This window comes from Sphaeramia orbicularis, chromosome 5 (assembly GCF_902148855.1).
Source record: "Sphaeramia orbicularis chromosome 5, fSphaOr1.1, whole genome shotgun sequence".
NCBI lineage: Eukaryota > Metazoa > Chordata > Actinopteri > Kurtiformes > Apogonidae > Sphaeramia > Sphaeramia orbicularis.
Window position 1 is genome coordinate 20,994,488 of NC_043961.1, and position 23,463 is coordinate 21,017,950.

The window sequence follows — 23,463 nt, forward strand, 5'->3', positions numbered from 1 at the left end:
TCTTGTATTTTGTCTGAATTCAACAACCCCACAGAGTAAACGAATGTTCTACGACCCAACATGATGACTACTGTGGTATTTACCTCACTGGAAAAAAAAAAAAAAAAAAAGTGACCACTCCAATTTTCCAGCTTATGGTAACGTGACACACTGAACTTCACAAACCCACTGTTAAACTTTCACATACTATAAGGTCCCTCATTGTACCGAGAAGTGTGTAAGGTTAGAAACCACATATGAACATATCAACATGAAGGTGTGAAAGCATGTGGACCATTTCCTGACCTGACCTCATTTACCTTTCGGGCTTTTAGCCAGTAAACCAGCAAAGTGCATGTCTTCTGCAGACATGAGAGACCAGTCTACATTTGCACATCAAGGTGAATATACAGTGCATAAAAAAAAATAAATAAATAACAGCTGTATGCTTCCTCCTAGATTGAGGTCATGTCAGGAGATCCTCTACACACTTTTATGCCTTCGTGTTGAGACTGTTTTTGCAGTTTCTCTACTGTCCAGGCCTCTACCAGCCAAAAGGTTCAGGTGTCGTATTTACTCACACTTGATCAACTTGAAAAAGCCGAAAAACAGAAACACTTACTGTATTTATCACATGTTTGTACTGAATGTTCCACATCAAGAAATTAAGAATGTTTGACTTTAATTCTGTCCATCTGATACGTGCAACATTCACTCTTAATTTTGCATCTTTTTTATACTCATTGGTTTTACAGATTCTTTAACCCTTTATTGGGCAAGTGACTATTTTTGGTCATTTCTGTGCACATTACAAGACAGTGACAGCAACAGTTCCAGTGAGGACAGTGAGGCAACAATCTCAGGTCCAATGTGGTCTACAGGGTCTGTAAGGTCCACCTCTGCATGGACAGTGAGTGTACCTGCTTTGTTAGGTACCATGAAGTAATGGTACTAAAGTAAGGAATGATGTTCAAAGGGATCATGTGGCATTGAGACGGCAGCCACCTCATACTTTATTACAGAAACAATGGATCAATTATTTTCTAAATATAGTTATGATGAAGAGGTCAGTGGCCCGGATGCATGCAACCAGTCGAAAAATTGTATGTGGGATGGTGTTTACATTATGATTAAAGAAAGAGTGCAACATAACTGTCTGTGACTATCCTGATCACCTATCTGTTTATATCTGTAAATTATATTCATTTTCATCTGTATATATGTATTTATTTTTATTTGTTGTTTTCATATTTTGAGATCCAGGTTGGGTTGGTATGGGGATTACCATTGGTTCTGGGGAGGGGGTTGTACTTTGTGTCACAAAATCTTGTATCATAAAATGTGAATTTCTTTCTTTCTTTTGTTGTATTGCACTTTTGGAGATGCACAATGAAAAAAAAAAAAAAAAAGATTAAAAAAAAAAAAGGGATAGGTGTCTGGCTCAGCACTTATGATGGTCTAATGTTCTAAAATACATGTTTCTTTCACATTACATGTGTTTTTCTTGTATTTTTTATATATACTTCTTGGATTTTTTTTTTTTTTTTGCCACTTACCGACAAGGAGCCACATATAGTAACTTTATTGACCTTGATTTTCAACATGACTGTAAAAAAATTTTTAAAATTTCCCAAAAGTAATAAATTCTTGTTATGTCCTCCAATAGCACACTAAAGCTGAAATGTTTAATTTCACAATATTTCCATGAGTGCCCTATAAAAGGTTACAGAGTGTGTTATGTACAGTTCATGCCCATTATTGTACACATATCTGATTTACATTGTTGAAATAAAAATGAACATCTATATTATCACCAGAAGTGATGAGTCAAATCGCAATGATGCACAGGAAATTTGCCTGAGTAAATTTTACGCGTATTGAAGAAAATATTACTCTACTCAGATAACATTTGGTCCCTCTCTAAAAAGAGTAAAAGGCATTCTTTGGGTAGAGCTCTCCAAACTCAATATAGAGCCAAATTTACTCTTTTTGAGGTAAATACTTTTGACTCTGGAAAAAATGCTCAGTAATTTTTCCTGTGTGACATTTGATACAGGCTTCCAAATTGCACAACACAAGATTGTGAAACTGAAGCTGTTTAACTGCTAGATGGCAGCAAAAGCAGCATTTACAGTTTATTGTGTCTGTCTTTAATTGGTCAGATCCCTTAACCACATGGGACACAGCTGCTGAAATGATGCATTTTAGAACCATGACTCACAACCAGGTGTTTCACAGTTACTGAACTTTTAACTTTGGATCTACAGTTTTCCCCTGAGCATCACTGAATCTCAGAGTTTGAGCAAAGACAGCAGAGCAGCAGTAGTTTTATGGTGTTGCATTCATGCATTATCTAATAAACTGACATTCAGATAGATTTATCCTATTTCATCACATATGAATAATGACAGTTTCTGTTTATTTTAACCTGGATTGATTCATTATAAGAGAAAAAGACACTTAGAAGTTCATGTTCAACATCTCACTGACATGAATGAAGCATCAGCTGCAAAATGAAGTGAAAGGAAATGAGGTCAACATTAGCTAAACTGTTTATTTTAACTTTTATATTACTTTTTTGGCAGTTTCCAAATGATTTTTTTTCTCTCTATTTAACCTTTCTTAAGTGTTTTATCACCATTTATTATAATATTGTCCCCTGTATTTTGCTTTTTTAAGTGAATATCTAATATTTTCCTATATTTAATTGACTGATCAGGTAGATGTTCATAAAAGCTTAGATTGAAGAAGAGAAAACTGAAGAAAAAAGGGACTTTATCAGTAAATACATCAATAACCAAGTTTTTCCATCCACTGTCATTGATCCAACTCCATGGGTTTTACTGGTGAATCAATGCTGTAGAAGATGACGGTGTTTCCATGGTAACTACGGAGCCTCTGAATGTCCAAATGAGTCATATCTGATGACCATGAAAAGACGACAAACTGTATTTTACACCAATTATTTACATGTACTGATAGGCTTAATGGATCAACAAGTATTAAACACTCTAGATTGCTAGACGATTTTGGTTGCCAATGGCTGGTTGGTTCTTTATGAGTTAAACTGAATAAAACAACCATAAGTTCTTGCGATACTGTTTCTGGTTCAGCTTTAGCCATAGCTGTGTGTGCAGTGTTTTAACAAGATGATTTAGGTCATTTAATGTCATGTAATATGTGTTTTTGCTTCATTTTATTTAGACAGCTGTTAAATGTGATGCTCAGAGTTTGATGATCTATGTAATAAATAGCAATAACCTGCATGACCACAATGAATACTGTGAAAATCAGAGTATCAGTGAGTTACAAAGGGATTTTTAACCCATAAAGACTCAAACATCCACTGACGACCAAACTCATTTACTGATATAAAATGTTAAATAACTGTTGAGCCAGTAATCCTATCAATACATGTATATAACTGTTGCAAAATACAGTTTGTCGTCTTTTCATGGTCATCAGATATGACCCATTTGGACGTTCAGAGGCTCAATAGTTACCATGGAAACACCATCATCTTCCACATCATTGATTCACCAATAAAACCCATGAACAGTGAATGAGGATGCTTGGTTTATGTTCAGTTAATGATAAATTTTACCAAAAAAAACATCTGTTTTTCTTCAGTTTTCTCTGTTTTTGGTATGATAACCCTTAAATTTAATTGGAGCTTTTATGGACATCAATCATGATCAGTAAATTAAATGTAGAAAAATACCAGATTTTTGCTTAACCTTTAGCCCTATCAGCCCGCCCGTGGGCCAAAAAAATTATATTAATATTCATCTACTATAAAAATATAATAAATCAAGACAATGGATGTTTTTTTTCAACTTTTGCTCAAAGTTTAGACCCTAATGTTAATAAAAGTACATCAAAAGTGTATTTTAGTGCAAACTTTAATGCTCAGACATGATTTTTAATCTTTGTGGGGTGAAATATACGCTATTAAAAATCTCCAACACGAACAATTAATTTATGCATATCATCGTCAATCCAGCTGAAAAAAAACAGGCGAGGATAAAAAATTCAAATTTCTCTTTTAGTTTGTTACAGTTTACTCAGGCATAGTAATAGATACAATATTTTAGACAATGGGAATAGATTCTGTGAGGTCTCTAAATGTCCATAGACACCAAGAACATCCATATGAACCTTATTATTATAAGTATTATAAGTAATTCTTCATTTACTTTGGGTATGTCTTTTTAGGTGTTTTTCCCCTGAAAATATGGTCAAGGTTAAACAGGTTAATAATGCAAAAATATTGAGCATAATATTCGAATAAATGGTGATGTATCACTTAAGAAAAGTTAAAAATAGAGAAAGAATTATGTGGGAACTGACACAAAAGTAGCATTGGGTCTTTATGGGTTAAGCTAAAAATGGCTTCCAAGCAATGAAATATACAGTCATTTAGTGAAAAACAGAGGTTCGAACTACAGCAAACTAATCATATGTGATTCCTACAACAGGTCTGGACTATTTACACCTCAAAGAATATCAAGGTACGTTCTACTAAATCAGTCAAATGTGGCTTGTGAGAACAAATGACAGACTCAAAGATTGAAAAATTTTACTTGACGTTTGTGCGTACATATACACATAGGAACTTTTGTGTGGTTGTTCAGAGAGTCAGATAAAGGATACTAGAAAAAAAAACATAGCTCTGTATAAAAAGTCCATCTACATCTATAAACATACATATATAAAAGTGATACATATATTAAAACCAATCATAGTGCATTAGAACCAATAAAAGTGCATAAAGAGCAACCCAGGAGACAATAAAATGAAATAAATAAATAAATAAATACACTGCAAGGAGGTAATCAGTCTACAACAAGCTCATATGCACATACACACCTACACACATGCATATACATACATATACACACACGTACATGTACACATTAAGTGATTAAGTCTTATGTTTACCAACTGTAATTATGGTCAACACTGAAAATAAAGCACATTAACTGTTAAGATTATCATGAAAAGGCTGCTTTAACAGACGTGGGGAAGTGAAACTCCCCTCAGATCAAATGATTGAGCTACAGCGTCTATGGCGCAACTCAGTGATGTTGTATTTCCTGCTCAGTGATGGAAAATAAGCGCACCGATTGGGTAATGGGCAACAAATGCTGACATTTTACTGTGCTGTGGGCGTTTAATCAGTTCCATAGGTGGGAGGAGAAAGACAGTGTGAGAAAGGAAGACAGGAGAAAATAAAGATAATATTGTGGTAACACTTTACTTGAAGGTCTAGTTTATAATGCATTAAGCGCACATTCATAAGACATTATAATGCATTTATAATGCATTATAAAAGTCATTACAACAGTTTATAATCATGTACAACAACTTATACTAATGTTAATAAAGTATTATAAGTGTAAGCATAAAGTATTATAAATTCTGCTTTCATAATGTTTTATACCTACATACCAAAGCAGTGTGAAGGAATTTATTTTTTTAGGTGGGGAACTTTTTTTAAGTTTTGTCACTGGTCCCTATATCCATCTATTTTAGGGATTTCATATTTATTAAAAAAAATAATAAAAACGTTTGAATTAACAAAGATTTAGAGCTGCCACATTACTTTTTTTTATTTATGTACAAAGCAACATGTAACACTTCTATTTACTGTCTCTGTTCTTTTAATGTGTTGTTTTTGTAAAATAAAGTGTTATTAACCCTTTAACTACCCCACTAAGAAGAACCTGATGAGTAACTCAACCATATGGTTGAACAGGCAGTTAAAGGGTTAAGAACACTTTGATGTATAATTTTTGACTTACACTTTACTTAGAGCCAGCAGATACTGCTCATACGCCATCATACTTGTGTTATAATATCACACAATTGCTAATAAAGTGTTGTCACTTTACTAAAAGCTCTTAAAGTCATCCTGTAACTTATTATTGATGTTTAAAAGTAATTATTCAGTTTCAGAAACTACATGTCAGAGCAGTTCTCTGTGTCTTTATAACTGGCTGGCGTTATGATGGTTATAATGTGTTCTGTAACCCAGGACTTGAGATTCGTCCTACAAACACTGTTGTCACTTTGGTATGGATGTATAAAATATTATGAAAGGTGAATTTATAATACAGTATGCCTACACTTAGAATACTTTATTAACCTTGGTATCAGTTGTTGTACATGATCATAAACTGTTGTAATGACTTTTATAATGTATTATAAATGCATTATAATGTCTTATGAATGTGTGCTTAATGCATTATAAACTAGACCTTCAAGTAAATATTGTTTCTCATTCACTTTTACACTCAACGTCTCCTTTTTCCACCTCTAATTATTTTCATTACCAGTTTCTTCTGAATTGCTTACACGTCTATTTGAGTTGAAACTGTGACGGAAACTGAGGCGGTTTCGGATGCATGTGTTGTTTTCACTAAGCAGGGGATTCTGTTGATGCTTATCTGTTGGAGGGGAGACCCAGTCAGAACGATCTCCTCAAGCCCACTTCACCTTTCCATAGCTCTGGTTCAGGTTGAGTCAGTCAGAAACACACCTGCATGGGCTACCCTGTCTTAGTCACACAGGGGGTCTCCAACCTGAAACTAACATCTGTGCATGTGTGTGTATGTGTGTAGTGGGTGACCAGGGGAAGCCAGAGACAAACAGCATCATCTACAGTATCAATGCATTCATGACATTCACATTCACATGCATATACAGACGGAGGACGCAGCCCTGCGTTCTGATTATCACGAAATTTATCCTAAATCAGCACAAACAGCAGGTCTTCATTAGCTCACTGAGTCACTGCTCTGTCAGTAAAAGGCATTATGGGATATGGAGTTGCTGAAGGTAAACCAGAGCATCTAGAGACGTAAGTACAAAATGGAGGGCTTGTATGGGAACATAATATATCTGATAATACTGATCATTTTTACCTCCGCCAAGGAGGTTATGTTTTTGCCAGCGTCGGTTTGTCTGTCTGTTTGTCTGTGTGCAAGATAACTCAAAAAGTTATGGACAGATTTGGACGAAAATTTCAGGAAATGTTGATACTGACACAAGGAACAAATGATTAAATTTTGGTGGTGATCGGGAGGGGGCACAGGGGGGCCCACTGATCTGCCTTGGCATAGGGGTCTGTGCTCTCTGAGTGCTTCTAGTTGATTTTATTTTTATTTTTTATTGATTTATTTCAAATATGGAAATGATACAAGCTTCCTGATTGCTACTAAGTGACTTCTTTGCACAACATAAGACAGAAATGAAAATTCAAGGAAGCAAAAAATAATAATACACACAAAAAAAGAAAAAGAAAAAAAGACTCATATTCGAAAAGGAGTGAAAAGAAGCATAGTTTACATTATGATTAACCCATAAATGATTAACCCATAAAGACCCAGCACTACTTTTGTGCCACTTCCCAACTGTATTTTTCTCTATATCTAACATTTCTTAAGGGATTTACCAACATTTATTATAATATAATCCTCTGAATTTTATGTTTTTCAGTATAATTGTAATGTATTTTCCTATATTTATTCCACCAATCATGTAGATGTTCATAAAAGCTCAGATTAAAGTTGAAGGTTATTATATCAGAAATAGAGAAAACTGAAGAAAAAGTGACTTTTCAGTAAAATTTATCATTAATTGAATATAAACCGTGAGTCTCCATCCACTGTCTTTGATGGTGAATCAATGTTGTAGAAGATGACGGTGTTTCCACGTTCACTATGGAGCCTCTGAACGTCCAAATGGGTCATATCTGATGACCATGAAAAGATGAAAAACTGTATTTTACACCAATTATTTACATGGATTGATAGGATTAGTGGATCAGCAGGTATTAAACAGTTTACATCAGTCCATGCTTTTGGTTGGTGATGAATGTTTGGGTCTTTATGGGTTAAATGTGAAAATATAACCTGGAGTTGGCAACCAAAGTGTGCTTTTTTGATAAACATACACCTTTATTCTTCCATTTAGAAAAAATCTAAGGTATTATTCCAGGTTATTCTCTCTTATTCAGTTCTTTTATAGTTTGTTAAACATATTTTACCTATAAATAGAAATAGATTAATACATTTCATAGTATATTTGAATTCCACATATTGATCCTTACTCCAATTTTTCCAACAAATATTCCTGAAATATTGTGGATTCCTTTACATTAACATGCAACACTTCTATATAATACTGTTTTTAGTTTTCCATGACTGTGCTGTTGTATATTTGAGTTATATATGTTAAATGTAACAGTAAAGGTGAAATAGTTGAACCTATTTTAGAGACACAATGATGTTATGTGTGATTTCGACTGATTATAAACATGTAGAAACTAAATCATCTTAAAAGAATGTTCTGTTATTTAAGAGTATAAGAGTATATCATGTCCTACATTGTACATATACGTTTCAAATGAGAGATGAGGTTATTTCTTCACGTATGAAAACAAAAGACTAAATTCTATTTAGGTTCTGTTGCATAATATTACAATTAAATTCCATATATTAGTCTAAATTATGTATGTTTTAGTATAAACATCCTTGTACTGTTGTGCATGACTTTACACATACAGGGTGGGGAAGCAAAATTTACAATATTTTGAGGCAGGGATTGAAAGACAGTGTATGACCAATGAGTTTATTGAAAGTCATGAGAATTTATTTGCCACAAGAAAATTGACATAATAGAAAATGTTTTTATTCTATGTGTCCTCCTTCTTTCTCAATAACTGCCTTCACACGCTTCCTGAAACTTGCGCAAGTGTTCCTCAAATATTCAGGTGACAACTTCTCCCATTCTTCTTTAATAGTATCTTCCAGACTTTCTGGTAATAGTTTTGCTCATAGTCATTCTCTTCTTTCCATTATAAACAGTCTTTATGGACACTCCAACTATTTTTGAAATCTCCTTTGGTGTGACGAGTGCATTCGGCAAATCACACACTCTTTGACGTTTGCTTTCCTGATTACTCATATGGGCAAAAGTTTCTGAAAAGGTATGGATAATAGTGTTAGGTATGATTATGACATCAATATATGTTTGGTTTCAAAACAATTGTCGTAGTGCCTGCTGAGAAAAAACAACGAAATGTTCATTGTAAATTTTGCTTCCCCACCCTGTAGATATAATAATTAGAAATCATGTGGGGGTTTTTTGTGACGCTGTTGTATATTTTAATTATGTAAGTTAAATGTAACGGTAAACCTGAAACTGTTCCACTGATTAAAGAGATTTCGTTTTGGCCGCATATATATGCATGTATGATATATACTGATGAATACATTTTGACTAGATCTGTTTATAAATCCCTTATGCAAACTGTTTATTATTTCATTTGTGAGTTGAGGTGATTTATTCATGTAAGAAAGATTAAATTCTATGTAATATTATACTTCATTCCCACATATTTGTGACTGTCTGCCTTTTACGTTTCTGTTGCTGTTTTCTCTGAGGTCGGACTGTATTCAGTTGAAAAGTTTAAGGAAGTTAAAGTCGTGAAGCAAATACTGAACCATTCTTATTACTTAATAGTGTATTTTTTACATTTCAAAACTTGATAATATTTTTAATATTTCATTGTAATACTATGAAACACAGGTGCTGGTAATAATAAAGTGTCCTGGTGCTTGATATGTTAAAATGAAAATGCTTTTCTTTTTGTACAAATATTCTGCTTTTGTTGTATTAAAGCTGCAAAATGCAACTCAAACTGTAAAATACACATATAATGTTTTATAATATATTCTCTATATTGTCTTATTTGTTTGTACACTAGTTTATTTTTTAACTCTTCATCATTTTATATCAGAATAACACGAAAGCTGCTACTTTATATGTTACAAGTGAAATTTAATGCTAACAAATACATGAGCATTGAAAAGAAAAAAAAAAGTATGTCAGGTTGTAATGTTCACAGTTTTTATTTGAATTGTTGTATATTATGTCACATATATTATCTATCGGACCATACTTTTTGTTTGCCTTGTTTGTCTTTCACTAACCCCCCCCTCTCATACGGGGTCCCACAGGGCACAGTTTTAGGCCCTCTTCTTCTTTCCCTTTATTTATTGTCTCTTGTTTCGATACTGAGGAAACATTGGATGTCATTTCATTGTTATGCTGATGACACTCAGATCTATGTGCCCCTCATGTAAATTCTGTATTTTCTTCATTTTATGTGTTTTATTATGCTATATATGTTTTGATAATTAAATTTGTATGTATTTTATTATTCATTCATTTTCTGAACACGCTTTATCCTCCCCAGGATCACGGGGGTCGCTGGAGCCTATCCCAGCTATTTACGGGTGAAGGGAGAGTACACCCTGGACATGTGACCAGTTCATCGCAGGACTGACATATAGAGACAAACAATCACTCTCACATTCACACCTATGGACAATTTAGATTAACCGATTAACCTATCAGTGCATGTCTTTGGATGGTAGATGTGTTTTATTATGTTATATGTATTTTATGGATTATATTTTCATGTCTTTTAATGTTGTTTTTTGTTTGTTTTTTACCGAACAGCACTTGGTTTCTCTGTGGTTGTAAAGTGCTCCATAAATAAAATTGAGTTGGATTGGATAGTGCATCTCAAATGCTGATGAAGTTATATTGTTGAATAATTTGTAGATCAGATTAAAAAAAATTACCCACAAACACGTGCATACGGTGTGGTATATAATCTACACTCTGGAAAAAACATTCAGCAATGCAGCCGTTTCATGCTGTAAACTGAGTGCATTATATTCAGTAAGTGCACTACAATAAGAGGTTCTTTTCAACTTTTCATTAAGGTTAGTATTCTTTTGTTTACTGTATTCTCATCTCTGAAGTGAGCTGCTCTTTCTGCCTTTCTGCTTCGTTGTCTGCCTCTGTGTCTCAGCCAGTGCTTGTGGTTCGGTCTGTGGTATTTTTGTGGTCTTTTTGTTTCAGAGACTCGATGAAGAGCTCAAAGATGAGCGAAGCGATAGCATCTCACAGAACACGGTTCTTTCTCTCCTCTCTCTCCGGAACACAGGAAAGGGTCGTGCACACTCCCTGAGACCCGAACAACCGCCAGCACCATCTCTTTTTACTCCTCAATCGCACAGGTGTGCATTTGTGTATCGAGTGTGTCAAAGAGTGACAGATAAAGATAATGAAAGACACCAAAAGGCACATACACTTCTGTATCAAATACAACTAGAACTGAACATTCTACTGTATTTAAAGCTATTGTACATCACTCATTCGGCTTGATAGAAACTGAATGTGATGCAAGCTTACACATCAAAAGTAAAGGAAGAAACCAAACCCTATCGCTCACCTACTCAACTTCCGCCAAATACAATATTGACAATGGAAGTACAACACCCACATCCAAACCTCCTTCTCTGCACCGTACATAGAATAGAATAGAATAGAATAGAATAGAATAGAATAGAATAGAATAGAATAGAATAGAATAGAATAGGTTTTTATTGTTTCTGTTACTGAAACAATAATAATCAACTTAGCGGCTCTGTTTCTGTTTTAGCAGCACATACTTAAAGAGCAAATAGAAAGACTGTATATAAAAATATTGCACAGAATTATGCTGAAAAATATTGACAATATACAAAATTGCAAAGAAATACTAAAATATACATAAGGCCAACTGTATACTACAGATAGAAGAAATATATACAACGCATAAGGATATATACAGGTGATATATATATGTGTGTGTATATGTATATGTATGTATGTATGTATGTATGTATGTGTAAGGTAAATTTGTATTTGGCTGAAGTCATTCAGTCTGAGCAGACTTTACTATGTCTGTCATGTCTAACGGTTTTCTTCCAGTATATTAGGACTTTGTAATCGAAGTGATATTTGTTATGTTAGTTGTTTGTCCAGGACAACAGATGGAAATTAGCTTCTCTGCTAAATCTGGTGCATGCATCTTGTTTTTTGTAACTAATGCCAGTACATACTTTCCTGTAACTAACTAAATAAATAAATAAATAAAATAAAATACAAGGTGCATGAGTCATGATTAATGTTTATTCATTAGGCTGGTGCTCGTTGAATGAAGATGCGTATCCAGAATTCTTTAAGATGTACAACACATTAAACATCATTTTAACATTAATCCTAAAATATCCTGCTTATTCAACTAAAAGTCACTTTCATTAAAAACTTTACATAGTTTTTAATTTATTGATTTTAATGATTAATAACTCAATAACTCCAACCATTTATTCAAGACAAGTCAGCACCAGTCTAGATTTAAGTCACTTTTATTGATTTAAGGAATTTTGGTCACAAAATTTTCAACCAACAATGCTTTTTTTACGTGGATCCAGAGATGAACACACAAATAAATATGGTAACATCACTCTACAGGTTCTGTATTTTCTGACTGAAGTCCCAGATTCTCATCATTTTCCAAATACTTAGCCAGATCTTGCTGTTTCCAAGTCAGACCTATATATTTTATTTACAAATGATAAAATGCATACAGTGTTATTGGCTGTAGAAGTCCAATGCCTGTAGGAATAAATGGACAAATGAAATATTCATCCTTTAGAGTTTCATATTTAACAGAAATGATTCACTTTGGAGCCAAAAACATTCACTTATTAAAATGATCTATGAAAAAATCACACTGTTATGTTATGCATGATATTATTTCACCGTCATATTGCTGATGGATGTTTTTAGAAATGTTCAAATGATCAAATCATACTAATAAAGCCCTTTTATATAATGCAATGAACTGTAGCACTGTATTTACTTTCATTTTAGTGAAATTGCACAGACCTGGAAGCCATTAAAAAGTAAATAACAACAAATTTTTGCACAAGTTATGGGAGGAATTTCCAGGAAATTACCTGAAAAAAAAAAACACCACCACCCATAAAATGCCTGCATAAAGTGATTTCATAAATATATATATATAATAAACAGCAAAAGCAAATCAAAGAACAGTCAGATAATTCCCCACACATCCATTTTAAAGAACATCACATGTATGGAACTACAGAGAAGGAAAGTCCTCGCCTTTAATGTGGTAAATGGAGAAAGAACACTTCAATAAATGAACATAAATTGCTTAAAATGTTTAATCTACAAAGCAAAAGGATATTTACAAGCTGTAAAACATTAATATTCAGAATGGCTGTGGATTTACCAAACTGGAGCGTCCTCATGTAACAGAAGACGCTCATTATGTCACTATGATACATCACTGCTGCTGTTACTGTCGACATCAAAACATCTCAGACATGAACGCGTTAAAAGATGTTAAAAGACAAAATCTTCAGGATGATTCTTCTCATGTTCTTTGCAATTCATAGATGTGTTTCAGTGATGCACTTCAGCCACTGCAAGAACAGAAAGAGTGTCAGTGTGAACAATCTGCTTTTAATATTCATCCATTATTATAGTCTTTCATAGCTTTACTAGAACCAGAGAAGTACATCACACTTAAGCAAATACTTACTTTAAGTTAAATGTAGGATGTACAAGTGGTGCTTTGGTCATTTCCTAAGTTGAAAGAAGAAAAATGAAATTATTGACCTGAACAAACAATTATTAGATATAATGTAAATAGAAAATTTCACTGTAACTGCATACTTCGCAAAGTGGTGCCGGCATTTTTTGGGAAGCCCTGTTAAAACAAAAGAAAACTCATCAGAAAAACAATCAAATAGTAACATCAGAGGCGTCAAACAGAAAAATTGTGACCCAAATCCGGTCCAATCCGGGCCGTGGGATTAATTTGCAAAGTTCAAATGCACTGAAAATATTAACAGTCAACGGGGTCAAAATCGTATAGGTGCCACACACAGAGTAATTCAATCTCAAGTGGGCTGGAAGAGCAAAATACTAGCACAATAATCTATAAATAATGAAAATCTTATATGTTTCTCTTTGTTTTAGTGTGAAAAAAGTAAAATTACATGATGAAAATGTTTACGTTTACAAACTATCCTTTCACAAAATGTGTATAACTTGGACAAATACACTATTGCCCTTAAAGTTAGACTAGAATATTTTTACCTCTTACATTATTTATAGTTTATTGTCCTGTTTTTTATCGGTCCAGCCTGGTTTAGATTGAATTTGGTTGCATGTAATGAGTTTGACAGCCCTTACATCTTAACCCATAAAGACCCAAACATCCACCAGTGATCAAAATCGTCAATTGATCTACAAAGAAAAGAAACAAAACCCTTTCCAACATGAAACAAGGGAAATCTGGGTTGATCTAAACTGTTTAATACCTGTTAATCCACTAATCCTATCAATCCATGTAAATAATTGATGTAAAATGCAGTTTGTCATCTTTTTATGGTCATCAGATATGATCCATTTGGATGTTCAGAGGCTCCGTAGTTACCTTGGAAACAATGTCATCTTCTACAACATTGATTCACCAGTAAAACCCATGGAGTTGGATCAATGACAGTAAATGGAGACACTTGGTTTATGTTCAGTTAATGATAAATTTGCTGAAAAATGTCAAATTTTATTTTGGATTCTCTGCTTCTGATATAATAACCATCAACTTTAATCTGATCTTTAAAGAACATCTACATGATCAATAAATTAGATTTAATAAAATACTTGAATTTCACAGAAAAAAATGTAGAATACAGAGGATAATATCATAATAAATGGTAATAACTGACTTAAGAAAGATTAAAAAGAGAGACAAAGGCATTTGAGAACTGCCATAAAAGTAGCACTGGGTCTTTATGGGTTAAAATGTAACAAGTTATATCAGATGAAACTGAGTGCTGGTGATTGATCCTACATGATTTTATACATATTTAATCAAACTTACGGCTGAAGTAGTACAGTGTACAGAGGATAGCGACAGAAAGGCCTGCAATGAGTCCGACCAACGGCCACAGAACCATGGAGCCACACTCATCTACAGCAAACACAACATAAAGTATATGAGTGCATTATATGCAAACATTTGTCAGTGTTCATACATTAGTGGTCAGTACAGTGGACAGCTATTCTACAGCTGTTCTCTTGTATATTCATGGGTTTTGTTGTTTTTACACAGCGGACACTCATGCACCATCCCATACACTGCAATTCATACCATTACTGTAACTTTATGTTCTTGATAAACCTGATCTGCAGTAACATGTTTGAATGGAAATTAACCCTTTCATGCATGAATTATGAGAACCTTAGTCAATATTTTTTTCTTGAGTGTTTTTATTCCTCTTTAGGCATGAAAAAACAATGCAACTGAATTTTTTTTTTTTTTTTTTTTTTTTTTTATGAACCTATTTTTCGTGGAGTTACAAAAATGTCCACTCAACTGGACACCATGCGTTTAATTTTTTAAGCCAAGAAACATGTATTTAAAACTCATCATCAGAAAGTGATAAACTGTATGAAAACTATGAAATAAAAACATTTTTAATGCAGCTAATCTGATGTTTTTGTCATACCCGCAGCCAGACGATAGTCTGGTCTCGTCTGTCTTTTATGTTTTGTTTGTCACTTCCTGTTTTATTTTGTTAAGTTTCCCCTCATGTGTCTTGTCTGTCGTCTTTACTTCCTGTTCCCTGTTCTCCCTGACCTCTTACCTGATTACCTGTCTCCGCCCTGATTTGCTCCACCTGTGTCTAGTTGTCTTCCCTCCCTTTCGTGTATTTAAACCCTGTCTCTTCCCTCAGTCAGACGCCAGTTTGTAACTCTCGTAGTTCTTACCAGCGTCTTGACCTCGTTTGTTCGTTTTGTCTGCCTGTTGTGACCCTTTTTGGATTCCTCGGTTTTTTGCCTACTGCCTGCTCCCTGTCGGTTTTTGTCTGCCTCATTGGATTTCCTGGTTTTGATCTTCTCGCCCTGACTTTCTGGTACGTGAGTATTTGTCTAGCCCTTATGTCCTGTTGCCTGAGTGATAGCCTGCCTGTGCATGACCTGTTTCCGTCCCTGACCTCCCTTTGCTTTTCCCCAGTCGGGAAAAATACCCCAAACGCCGCTCGGGGAGACGGGCTGCCGCCCTCGAACCGGAGGACGAATCAGAGGAGGATATCTCCAACCTTTATCCTCAAGATTCTGTCATTATTATTATTCTTTCACCTGTGTGTGAATAATAAATCTTTTGAACCTTATTTTTGTGTCCGAGTTACTGCATTTGGATTCAGTGTTTGTACTAACGTCATTACAGTTTTCTCACATTTTATCATGCTCTAATATTAGTTATTACTCATTTCATGGCGATAATATCCTCTGAGACCCAGGAAATTGAGAATTTTAGCTTTTTTACACTAAAAAATTGTCTTGATTGGAAACTGCATAATGCAACAGTTTTTTCAGATACATTTTAAAAATATTTTTTTTATTTATTGATGGATTTTTTTTAATGGAATGTCCTTTGCAATGGACAGCATTTTAGTTAAACTGTCAAACTTTTATCCCCGATAGAGGACACAATGTATTGCTGGGTCTCAGGAGGATATGCAAAAAAAAAAAAATTGTTTCAGAAAACTGTTAATTACAGTCTCATAACAATTAGCAATTGATTTACACTAAAACATGTTACTTCAGATCAAGTTTATCAAGAGCAGCAAAGTTACAGTAATGGTATGAATTGCAGTGTATCTGATGATGCATGAGCGTCCACTGTGTTGGCTGATATGGAACTAAAACAGCAAAACCCATGAATATACAAGAGAACAGATGTAGAATAACTGTCCACTAGAGTGACCAGTATGCATGAAAGGGTTAATTGCAAATTTTTACTAGACTGTAATTAACAGTTTTCTTTAACAAACATGTTTTTTTTTGTATATAATCTCAGTGAAATGAGTAATAACTAGTATTAGAGTATGATAAACCATGAAAAATGTCAGATTAGCTGCATTAAAAATGTTCTTATTTCGTAGTTGTCGCACAGTTTATCACTTCCTAATGATGGGTTTTAAATACATGTTTCTTTGCTTCAAAAATTAAACATGGAGTCCAGCTGAGTGGACATTTTTGTAACCTCATAAAAAAAATTTCAATCACATTGCTTTTTTCATGCTTAAAGAGGAAATAAAAATAATTCATGCATCAAAGGGTTAAACACAATAAGCGAGGCTTGAACTTGAACATAGTAGAGTGTGAATGAAAAATACCAAATCACGATAAGAACCACAAAATAATAAACTTTAAACAACAAAACACAGAACTCACCTGATTTTTGATTCTTTTTGTTGCATTTGCAGCCTGAGCGTGGTGGTTTGGGTTTAGGCTTTGGAGGCGGTGTTGGGGGGATCACTGTTGAATAAAGACCAGAAAAAGAAAGAAAGAAATTAAATGGATAAAAATTAAAACTGAAGCAAGGATATTAAAACAGTCAAAAAAGCAGAATTCCACCTATTTTGACCTTTTCCTAATCCGTTCATGCATTACGATGTATTAAAACCAGCAAATTTTTATCGCATGTGAATCATTTCAGACACTTTCTTTAATTTTTTTCTTTTTCATACCAATTTATGATATTATTTATGATATACAATCATATTTTGTAGACTATACGCTCTATGGTGCCAGCTCTTTAGTGTTTATCTTACGCTATAATAAAAAACCACAAATGTAAACGTACCGCAACAAAGGGAAAAGCCTTAACAGTATTATCACGTGTACACATCTGCAGATTTAGAATAAGTGAAGGGACCACTAGTTTAACAACTTAAGCGTGGTTTTCAATGAGCTTAATGTGTAACTGATGGCATTTCTCCTAATTTCCTATGAGAAATTAAAACCTTGTCATACTGTCCGCCTGTCTTTCACATCGCTATTTGACACTTTATACCAATATTAATGTAAAAAAGGCAAGCAACTTGGTTTTGTTTGTTCGACGGCTCATCAGATTTATTTATTCTACAGCACATTAAAGTTTCAGTGGGCTTCAGGCTGGGAAATTTGGAGTGGTCACCCAATGTGTGGTCATCGAGTGTCTGCTTACTCTACAAAGTGCATAAATTTAACCCTATTTTTGCAGTAACTTCCAAATGAATTTGTCCTCTATATAAATTATTTGTAACTGTTTTATCACTAGTTATTATTCCATTATGTGCATTTTTTAGAGCAAAGCAGATCTTTTCCTATATCTAATTCACTGATGATGGGGGCAATTGTAAAAGCTCAGGCCAAATTAATTTTAGTGATAATAATTCAACTTTTTGTATGGGAACAGAGACAACTGAAACAAAATATATCATCTATTTAACTCAAAAACAAGCCTCTCCATCCGCTGTCATTTGTCAAACTCCATGCTTTTACTGGTGAATCAATGTTGCAGCATATGACGGTGTTTCCACGTTCACTATGGAGCCTTAGAACGTCCAAATGGATCATTTCTGGTGAAAATGAAAAGCTAAGAAACTGCATTGTACTTTCATTATTCAACTGTATTGATATAATTAGGGGTTTGAAAGTTGTTCAGTGTTTTCGATCAGTAGTTGCTTTTGGTCGGCGGTGACTGTGTAGGTCTTTCAGGGTTAAGATACAGAAGCTTGAGTGGAAATCAGTTTAGATTTAGATGTAAAATGCTGATGTATACAGGCAAATTATTATTTTTAATCTGAATGTTGAGTTAGAGTCATCATTCTGAGTATTGCTTTGGACCTGAACCATCTAAACCAGTGTTTTTCAACCTTGGGGTCGCCTGGAATTTTTAGTAATTGTTAAAAAAAAATTTACTTATACAAAAATATCTTTGAATTAATGATTCAATATATATTTCATTATAATATAAGTTTTCCTGATAAAAATCGAGTTCAAATAAAATGCAGAATATAATATCTAAGAGGACATATCTTGGGTGACCCGATCATGTGACCATGTGCATTACGATGCTTCAACCGGCTCGGACACAGTTGCAGTCAGAAAACTGAACCGAACAGAGAATGGAAAGATTTCTTCGCCCGCCTGGTCCCGCTAAGACATCTCCAAGCGAAAAATGTCTCCATTTTGAATGTCTGAAGTCGTCAGAAATTTATGATGTTAAAATGGGGTCACGAGCCAAAAAAGGCCAAAAAAAGCCAAAAAACCACTGACCTAAACTGAGACCAGTGGCGGCCATTTTAACAGACACCTAATATTTAATTCTGTTAAAAAAAGCTCTGAAAGTGTCAGTACACAAACCTCCTGGCAGAAGCAGAACCCCAGGCCTCCACACCTCTGCGTATCTGTTGTCTTTTAGGACACAAGAATAAATCCCTGTGTCCTCCTGTGTAACTCGGTTGATGCGTAAAGTGTAGGACACCCCGCTCCTCTTTCTGATTTTGAAGCGAGATTTGAACAAATCATTGCTGTAAGCATCACGGTCCGCGTTGTTGGATCTCCCTATGTACTCGAACGTCACAGTGTTGTGAGGACTACGGAACCAGAACACATAGTCACAGGAGACGTTGAAGCATTCACACTCAACAGTTTCAGAATCATTGATCTTAGGGTAGAGAACTTTGACTTGTTCTTGTAGTAGGGTCTGGCTTGAACCTAGAAGCAAAAACACAAGGACATTTTAGATTTGACAACATCAGTACAGAAATACACACACACATTCTGGAGTTCAACACCTAAAGGGTCTCCAGTGGTGGTCTCGGCCTTGTGTTAAACAGTTGACGTATCTATCAATCGGTCAAAAAGTTCGGAGATAAGTCTAAACCAGGGGGTCAAATTCATTTTAGTTCAGGGGTCATATCCTCCCAATATGATCCGAAGTGGGCCGGATCAGTCAAATAATAACATAATAATATATAATAATGCAAAATCCAAACTTTTCAATGTTTTTATAGTGAAAAAAGTCAAATTACATTATGGAAACGTTTACATCTATAAAGTATCCTTTAAAAATGTGAATAACATGAACAATTATGAAAAAACTGAAATTTAAGTGCGTTTTTAACAATATTATGCCTCTGCTTATCATTTGCAGACGTGCATTGCAACTTACAGATCACAATGGACCTGCAAGCACACAAGACATTTAACAACAGGCAGAGTAATAAGAAAATTGTGCTTAATTCTCTTAGGATACTTCTAGTTTTTATATTTTGGCTGAAAGGCTAGTTTGTACATTTACACATTTTCATGTCATTTCACTTTTTTACACTAAAAGAAAGAAGACAAATTTGGAGTCATCATCATTTGCGGGTTATTATTATTATAATAGTATTTTACAGATCTGACCCACTTGAGACTAAAGTAGGGCTTTATATGACCCCTAAAGTAAAATGATTGATTGTTAATATCTTGAGTGTAATTTTCGCATTTCACAAATTCATCCTACGGGCCGGATTGGACATTTTGACGGGCCGGTTTTGGACCCTGGGCCGTATGTTTGACACCTGCGCTCTAGACTGACAGAAATGTAAAATTTATAAGTAACTATGGTTAAAGCAAAGTCAAATCATGTGAAATATGTTACAGAAGCATAAATGATGCAAGAATGGAAAATACAGAAACCTCTTCTCATTTCACACTGAAGATGATATTTTGAAACTACTGTAAAGTGACACCATTTACTATCCATGCCGTGTCTACAACAGCTATTTTATCTAATTTTAGAAACAGTCTTTTACATCTAAATGTTGAATTTTAAGCTACTTATAAGATGCTACCTGTTGCAATCGCTGTTGTTGTGAAATACGTAAAGGTGTGTTCAATTCAAAGGCTCCTTATTTTTCAAAGGTTAACACACACTGCTGCTTAAATCTGTTGCATTATAATGTGCTCCTGTCGATATGCATGAAAAATGTATGTTAAAAAATGCATTTATATTCAGACTTTTATGTTTTCGGTCTGTTACTTTTGAGTGTTTAGCTGGTTTATTCCTTTAGGGGTGGGGGGGTGGGAAGAGTGCACAAAGGTGAATTGCAAAATGTAAGACCCAGTATCACTAAGTATGTACTGTATTTGGATGATTTTCTTTTGTAAAATAAAAAGATATTTAAAATAAATAAATAAATGCATTTAAGAAAACAGCAAAGTGAATCTAGTCTAGTTAACAGTTCAGCGGTTCATTCCACAGGCTGTACAGAGCAATAATGTTAACTGTAAAAAATATAGAACTATATTCAGCGTATTTCTATCATCATTTTTCTTTTATCATATTTTTCATTTATATATTCATATTCTATAATAACCACATATAACACATTATAGATTAATGCAAAATATTAAAACAACAACATCCTCGATTGCAGTTTTGCTTTAACTGTTTTAACAATTAAGAGAAAGCTTATTTAGTTGTTTTTAATCTGTTAAAACCACTTATGTGCTGTTTTTTTTTTTAACTTTATCACAAATTAATATTAAAATTGTATCAAACAAACAGAGATAATATTTACTTTAAACATCAGACACACTTCAGCTTGAGCGTACGCATCCTTCGTTTCAGGCTGCTGACTGAGTTGACATGTCAAAAATGCTAAAAGCTTGTAAAAACTCATTTCGTGGTCTTACCTAGACTCCATAATGTCCCTGTCAGCAGTGTCCATCCCAGAAGCAGCCGGATCATTTTTGATCACTCACTCTGTATATGCGTGTGTTGAATGGTAGCTGCTGATACTTTCTTTTCCTGCTAGTATCTATCTGTCAGAGATGATGGGAGGAACTGAGCTGAGTGGCCTAGGTCGTCAGGGTAACACCCCGATGTGACACACACAGGACCTGTCACTGAAGGAAATACCCCAGAAGTAGAATTTACACACACACACTCATACAAACTGTAGTAGAAAAAAAAAAAAACAGTAATGGGAAAGTCTATTGACATGTAGCATATTAAAGTTAACACATCATGATAGAGCTATAAAAAGGCCTATCTATGATGCACACAGTTAAACTGAAATATAGATATGATCATAAATATATAAAGTATGCATATGTGAGACAGCTGAAAACACAGCATGTTCCATCCAAACACATATAAGCACATATCAAACAATAAAAACCCATGAAAACTGATAGAGCAGCAGGTTTGCAGCACTGTGGTGTACGTGTGTGTGTGTGTGTGTGTGTGTATGTGTGTGTGTGTGTGTGTGTGTGTGTGTGTGTGTGTGTGTGTGCCCAGGTGTGTGACCTGACCTCGAGCTCAGCAGAGTCCTACATACAGCAGCTTGATGCCTCAGTGCAGAGCATGCAACAGGGACACCAGCATACGAAGCCTGAACTCCAGGTACCGACTGAAAATAAACAAACCTTGGAACAAACACTGTACATTATGCACTGTTACATAAAAGCTAATTAGAGTTCATATTAGCAGAATAATCACTTTTTATAGACATTTTGATGATATTATGAGAAGATTCTTCAACTACAGGGCCAGTTTTCCCTCAGTTGCTTCCAAATTACTGATTCCAAAGTTGTTGTTGAGCACGAATTATGACATTTTCTGATATTATTCTTATCATTACACATCAAGATCATTACTGATTATATCAATAATCAGTAATTAGTTGAGGGATTCTGTTGCATAATGTTAACTCTTTATAGGGCGCTCATTGAGATACTTTGAAATTCAAAATTTTAACCTTAGTGTTATTAGTTTTGTGAAATTTTTCAACATTTTTTATTGTTATATAGAAAATAGCCCTGTGACATGATTACAGTTTTTAATCAGATTAATCACAGGGTTGCTGTGGATTAATTTTGATTAATCAGGATTAAATATCATTCATTTTAAATCTATATTAATCACATTTCATTTTGCATGAGTAAACAGATTCATGAAAGAAGGGAATATATATGCACGTAACGTGTTTATTAAACACCTTCAACAGTTTCAATGAAATCAACTGTTTTATCTTGTTTTTTTCATCCTCATATTCCACCCAGAGGGCCAACATGCTGTTTAGCGTCTTCCATCTTTATGGGTTGGTTCTGCTGCCTGTCACGACCAGATCAACTGCCCTTTTGTTCATTTGTGACGCTAACTCTACTTGGACAAACTGCCCGAAACACATTGCCAGAGACGTTCAGAATCATTTTGCGCTGCAGATGAGTTAACCCTTTCATGCATGAATTATGAGAACCTTATAGTTGAGTTTTGTTTTTTTTGTTTTTTTTTAGTGTTTTTATTCCTCCTTAGGCATGAAAAAACCAATGAGATTGAGGGTTTTTTTCATAGATTTACAAAAATGTGCACTCAGCTACACCATGAATTTTATTCTTGAAGCAAAGAAACATGTATTTAAAACCAAATATGATAAAGTGATATGAAAACAGTGAAATGAAACCATGTTTAATGCAGCTAATCTGATGTTTTCTCACATTTTAACATAGTCTAATACTAGTTATTACTCACTTCATGGAGATAATATGCAAAAAATAACAATTAACAATTGATTTCCACTCAAGAACCAATCAACAACAGCAAAGTTACAATAATGGTATGAATTGCAGTTTATGAGATGATGCATAAGCGTCCACTGTGTTGGCTGATATGGAACTAAAACAAGTAAACCCATGAATATACAAGAGAACAGCTGT

The 23,463-nt window shown here is 34.3% G+C and overlaps 1 protein-coding gene across 1 annotated transcript; it reads right to left on the reverse strand.

The window, feature by feature from the left end:
• Positions 1–12,271: 12,271 nt before the first annotated feature.
• On the reverse strand, positions 12,272–21,573 carry cd8b (cd8 beta). Its single transcript, XM_030134786.1, has 7 exons — positions 21,439–21,573; positions 19,117–19,470; positions 17,161–17,244; positions 14,801–14,890; positions 13,588–13,621; positions 13,454–13,497; positions 12,272–13,334 (listed from the first exon to the last, which is right to left on the reverse strand). The coding sequence occupies exons 1-6, from the start codon at positions 21,491–21,493 to the stop codon at positions 13,491–13,493; spliced, it is 624 nt and encodes a 207-aa protein (XP_029990646.1). The 5' UTR covers positions 21,494–21,573; the 3' UTR covers positions 12,272–13,334; positions 13,454–13,490.
• Positions 21,574–23,463: the final 1,890 nt, after the last annotated feature.